Raw genomic sequence first — 5,042 nt, 5'->3', positions numbered from 1 at the left:
GTTTCTTCTAAGTGGTGTTAAGAAAAGAAAAACACTCACCACAATATAATGACAGCACTTTTTTAACGGTTTCTGTGCAGCTGATAACACAGACGAATGTGTAAAACAGCCCCTCCCCCACAACTCACAGATAGATCAACTGAAAATGGATATCAAATCTAATGTGATAATTACCACTTGCCATATCACTATCCGTTTAGTAGTTTATGACGTTCTCAAACAACGTCGTAATCATAACCTGTTTATAATGGTGTCATCTATATATCTTCCTCTTGTTTTGTCTGCATCCAGGTGAAGGACCATCCCACGAGGAGAAATCTGGAACGCACACATCTGATGCATGGGTGTTTGTCGGAGAAAATATGAACGCATAAATTAAGAAAAAGCTGGAAACCCACTGATTACGCAGTCTACTATAATCAATCTGGATCAATGGGATCGTGCGCTGACCCGAATAGATAAACCGTACTCGTAATCATGACACTGCTAACTTGGCTGAGAATCAACAAGATTCTCCTTCCCGCGGAAAGTTCATTACCCAACATTTGAGAGATATAAAACGCGGGACTTACTCTCGAGATTGAGGTAATCGAAGAGATGCATCACCTCCTTCGGTTTAGCGGACGCTGCACACGCTTGAAGCTTTAGGAGAAGTGAGTAAAATTTGTAGACAGGGGAGGCACAGCAGACGGTCGCGAGTGCACAGCGGTTGAGAAATGGTGAGACGGCGCATGCGTCATAGGAGCTCGCAGGAGTAATTGAGGGAAAGTGCCTACAGTGATTTGCACAGAAAGGGTATGGACGTCGAGCGGGTAACAACGTGCGTCATTATTCGTCTCAACCCTTTCGCGCACGATTTTTGTATTGAGATGAAGCCTTCAGTTGAATAGGAAAAAAATATATCAAACGTACAGAATCATCCGGCTCAACACCACCCGATTTCTCCTCGAAGAAAAGTAAAAGTTAACGGCTCACAGGCGATCTACGCGTTTCCATCTTTAATGTACTTTAATACATCAATCTCCTTTTGAGGTCCTTGGAGATTCATCACGCTTTCTGTAAAGACTAAAGAGTGGATAGACAATAATTCCAATCCAGAGAGGATTTTATTTATCGGCTTCGAGGGGCGTTCCGCTGCCTTGATTATCCCCTCTGCTGGAATTTTTTGGACGTTTATTTCATCGACGGATAGCCAGGAAGTGTTTATTACGAGATGCTGATTTATGATCTAAAAGCGTGATTCTGGTCCGACGTGTTCTGCAAGCAAGGATTAAAGTCATTCATCTTCTTGTTCTTTTTTTTTCTGACGAACAACACGCTTCCTTGACAGTCCTATCAAATTAACGGAAAAGTGCACTTTTGTTCGCAATTATACGTAACCTGGAGATCGACAACAAACAAACATGATGTAGAAGAAGGGCAGTATATTTGAGGTACATGAATGAACTTTTCTGGGAATAGCAAATGAGAAGGCAAGAGTTTCTTGCCTGTTTAAACCATCATTTATCACTTTTGTGCTTGCGAACATCGTCTGGATGAGTCGCGACAAGGTACTGGAATCTTACTCTTTGCATATGATCCCGGGATTGTTTATCGCTGGTCAGCATGAAATGACCACAGCAGGTGGACCGCTGACCATGGGCCGTGGTGCAAACGGGTCGATGAACCAACCGCCGCGCTCCCTCGTCCCGTCAGGCGAGGTGGATGACGGGCCCGAGTCGGGGTGGGCCTTCAGCTCGAGTTTCGTTCCACCAATGGGCAACGATTCCGATTCACAGCTCGACACAGAGGAGCTTCGAGGTCCCCTGGATGATGTGAATATAACCCGGACGATCGTTGTAGGCTGCATTCTTTGTAGTTGCTGCTTTTTAACTATATTCGGAAATACCCTTGTGATAGCAGCAGTGTATAGGGAACGTTCACTCAGAACAGTGACAAATCTTTTCATTGTGTCCCTTGCTTTTGCGGACTTGCTAGTGGGGGCTATCGTGGTTCCGTTCTCCATCATCGACACACTGACGGGGGGTTACTGGTTCTTTGACGACGTCTGGTGCGATCTCTGGCACGCATTCGACGTGCTGGGCTGCACGGCGTCTATCCTCAATCTCTGCGTCATCTCGCTGGACCGCTACTGGGCCGTCACGCACCCAATGAGTTACCCCACCAGAGTTACCAAAAGAATGGCGTGTTTCTTTATTCTGCTGGTCTGGCTCGCCTCTGCCGGCATATCCTTCCCATGCATTTTATGGTGGCGAGCCATCGAGCAACCCCACCCACCTAACAAATGCATATTCCCGCAGGATGCGTGGTACCTCGTCATTTCCTCATGTGTATCGTTCTATTTACCCAGTCTGGTCATGCTGTTTACCTACTGCAAGATTTACCGCGCAGCTGTCACCCAGATGCGGCACATCAAATCCGGAACCAAATTAGTGTCGGCAAAATCAGCTGACAAATCGCGGATAAACGGAGCCGTGTCATTACGCATCCACCGGGGTGGTGGCCTAAAAAGCTGCAGCCCAAAGGGCGGTCAGCATTCCAATAATAACTTACATAACAATCTCCCACCGGAGCTGCGTCCTCTGAACGGACGACGAGACACGAAGATAGCGTTCGCCCAGGTCGCTGGCCGCCGGCTCCTCTCAAGGATGAACCGAGAACACAAAGCGGCCAAGACTCTCGGCATCGTCGTCGGCGTCTTCATTCTCTGCTGGTTGCCTTTCTTTATCATCAACGTCATGGCGCCATTCTGTTTCGAAACGTGTATCCTCTCGCCCGACCTGGTCATCCCAATCGCCACGTGGTTGGGGTTCATCAACAGTGCGTTGAACCCGGCTATCTATGCCTTCACCAGTCGAAACTTTAAGCGCGCCTTCAAGCGAATTCTTTGTCGCTGTCAGTCTAAAAAGAAGAGACAGTACATGGAGGGGCATTCGGTGAAAGACAGCACACGTTTTATGAGCATCGATTCAGTCTATTCCATGGGCGATATTGCCCTACATTCACCTCCGTCTTAGAATACCAATTTCTTTGTCCTAATTAATGTCTAATTTCGTTAAATGAAATGAGAAAAAATTAAATCGCCTATTTATGAGCACTGTACACTTGTCTCTATGAAATCGATAAATTCTAATCAGGCAGGTCTTAGAAATGGTCGCTCGTTTAACCCTATTCGTTTAACGTTATTGTCAAGGTAGACGAAAGTTATAATGGCCTATCGCACGTAACGTGCCCAGGATACATGTATTGTTTGTTTAATGAAGGGGGCCTGAAAGATTTGTTGGGGGGACTATCTTCGTAATCATTGCTAGATTTCTTGATACAGTTGAAGCAAATTGCTGGGAAGATACCCAGTCAGATACTTTGAACATACATTCCACTTTGTTACACTATTGTCGAAACAAAAGTAATGTAGAATCTGTCATATCGTGCTTGTGAAATGTTTGTTGGTTTGTTTTGGCGTTTTACATTCATTTTGTTTCTCGTTTGACAAAGAAAACTTGTTCAGTGAAAGGCCTGACGTGTCGCTGTGACAAAGCACGAGCCTCCGTCTGTGCTCAGAATATTGACCAGAATAAGCAAAAGTACTTCTTATCTTTTTTTCCCCATTATTATCTCTTCGAAATGACGTTTTTGTCTATTCAAATCGCCTACATTGACATTATTGATGACCATTTAAATTTAGCAGCTAGTCTGACAGCATATGATAGAGACCATTCGAGATATCAACGAAGGAAAATATGGAAGAATTTACTACATCGTCATAACTTCAATCCGTTTTTCAATTCTTGGTAGATATACGACTTACTCATAGAATTCAAAGAGGATTCGTAGGGAATGGACATTAAATTATCGCCAACGCAATCGACAACGAATCACAATTCATTTGTATGACTCACATGGGGCATACCAGCGCATTACTGTATGGATGTTGTATAAAACTAAGGATTAGAAGATGTCTCCACCTGATGCGGTACAAACAAACCTTGAGGTTCAGAGTGCTCGATCTGCTTGATAATTCTCGTATGTTCTTAACTAGGTTTATTGCTGAAGTTATTCTTGCTTTAGACTTGTTGGGTTTCTTGTCAGAGCATTGTCCCCACACATAAACCGCCCTCTCATCTCTGACTTCATTTCGTGTAATTAATGCCCAGCTTGATGAGAATCGGTCACCGCCTTGTAATCCTTTCTGTACCGCAGAATCAAAAGTGTACACATTTCACATCTGTACCAATAGACAGGAAATAAAGTGGCACACAGATAGTTAATAAGGGATATACGATATTGATATTCAAGCGAATTAGAAAGAGAAAGAAAGATGGGCAGAGACTGAAATGAGCTAATGTAGTAGCAAGGTTGCCTCATAAACGTCATTATAACTCATTAAAGCAATTTTAATCACTTCCATTCGCCAGCTGACATACCAGTGCTAAGTCGCTCGTGTTTAACCTTTCGACAAATGCCACCATGTTATGTTTGTATGTGCGGCGCTGTAACCATAGACACGAGTGCTGTCGGCAAACGGCGAGATATGGAAAATATGCTAGCAGCTGGCGGTGCAACATTGAATATGACGCCGGCTGTATTATAGTACGTACAAGGACCCCTAGTTATGTCAGGCGCTGTGAAAATAAAGTGCAAGTGTTGATCTTTGTAAGCCCTCCCCCCCCCCCCCCCCCCCTCTTCACAGGTCATCTTTTTTTCACGGTGAAATAATGTCTCTAATGTGTCATTAGAGGGAAGCTTTTAAATACACAGCGACTCACTCATGTGAAGTCGGGGTTCATATTGAGTTCACTCTCCTCAAAATATGCAGGGTTCTTCTCAGACAATAAACATGTTTCTGATGTTGGGTTACATTTTCAGATAATAAGGTGAGACCTTACCTTATTGATAGAGTAAGGCATTGTGGGTTGATGTTTTGAAACGTTATACAATAACGTCTAACTGTGGTCCTCACACACTGCAAGTGATAATTACAGAAATGAAAGCAGGAAGATCAGCTGATATTAAAACAGACGCAATTGCTAATCCAGGCGTTA

The 5,042-nt window shown here is 44.1% G+C and overlaps 1 protein-coding gene across 1 annotated transcript; it reads left to right on the top strand.

Moving 5' to 3' along the window:
• The first annotated feature begins 1,574 nt into the window (after nucleotides 1–1,574).
• On the top strand, nucleotides 1,575–3,017 carry LOC139708731 (dopamine receptor 2-like). The gene has a single exon (XM_071620665.1). It carries the CDS (start codon nucleotides 1,575–1,577, stop codon nucleotides 3,015–3,017), a length of 1,443 nt encoding a protein of 480 aa, XP_071476766.1.
• Nucleotides 3,018–5,042: the final 2,025 nt, after the last annotated feature.

The sequence above is a fragment of the Diadema antillarum genome, unplaced genomic scaffold (assembly GCF_040938485.1).
Source record: "Diadema antillarum isolate AM-2024a unplaced genomic scaffold, OU_Dant_1.0 seq00001370_RagTag, whole genome shotgun sequence".
In the NCBI taxonomy this organism is placed as follows: Eukaryota; Metazoa; Echinodermata; class Echinoidea; order Diadematoida; family Diadematidae; genus Diadema; species Diadema antillarum.
This window is presented reverse-complemented; position numbering and strand designations above follow the sequence as displayed.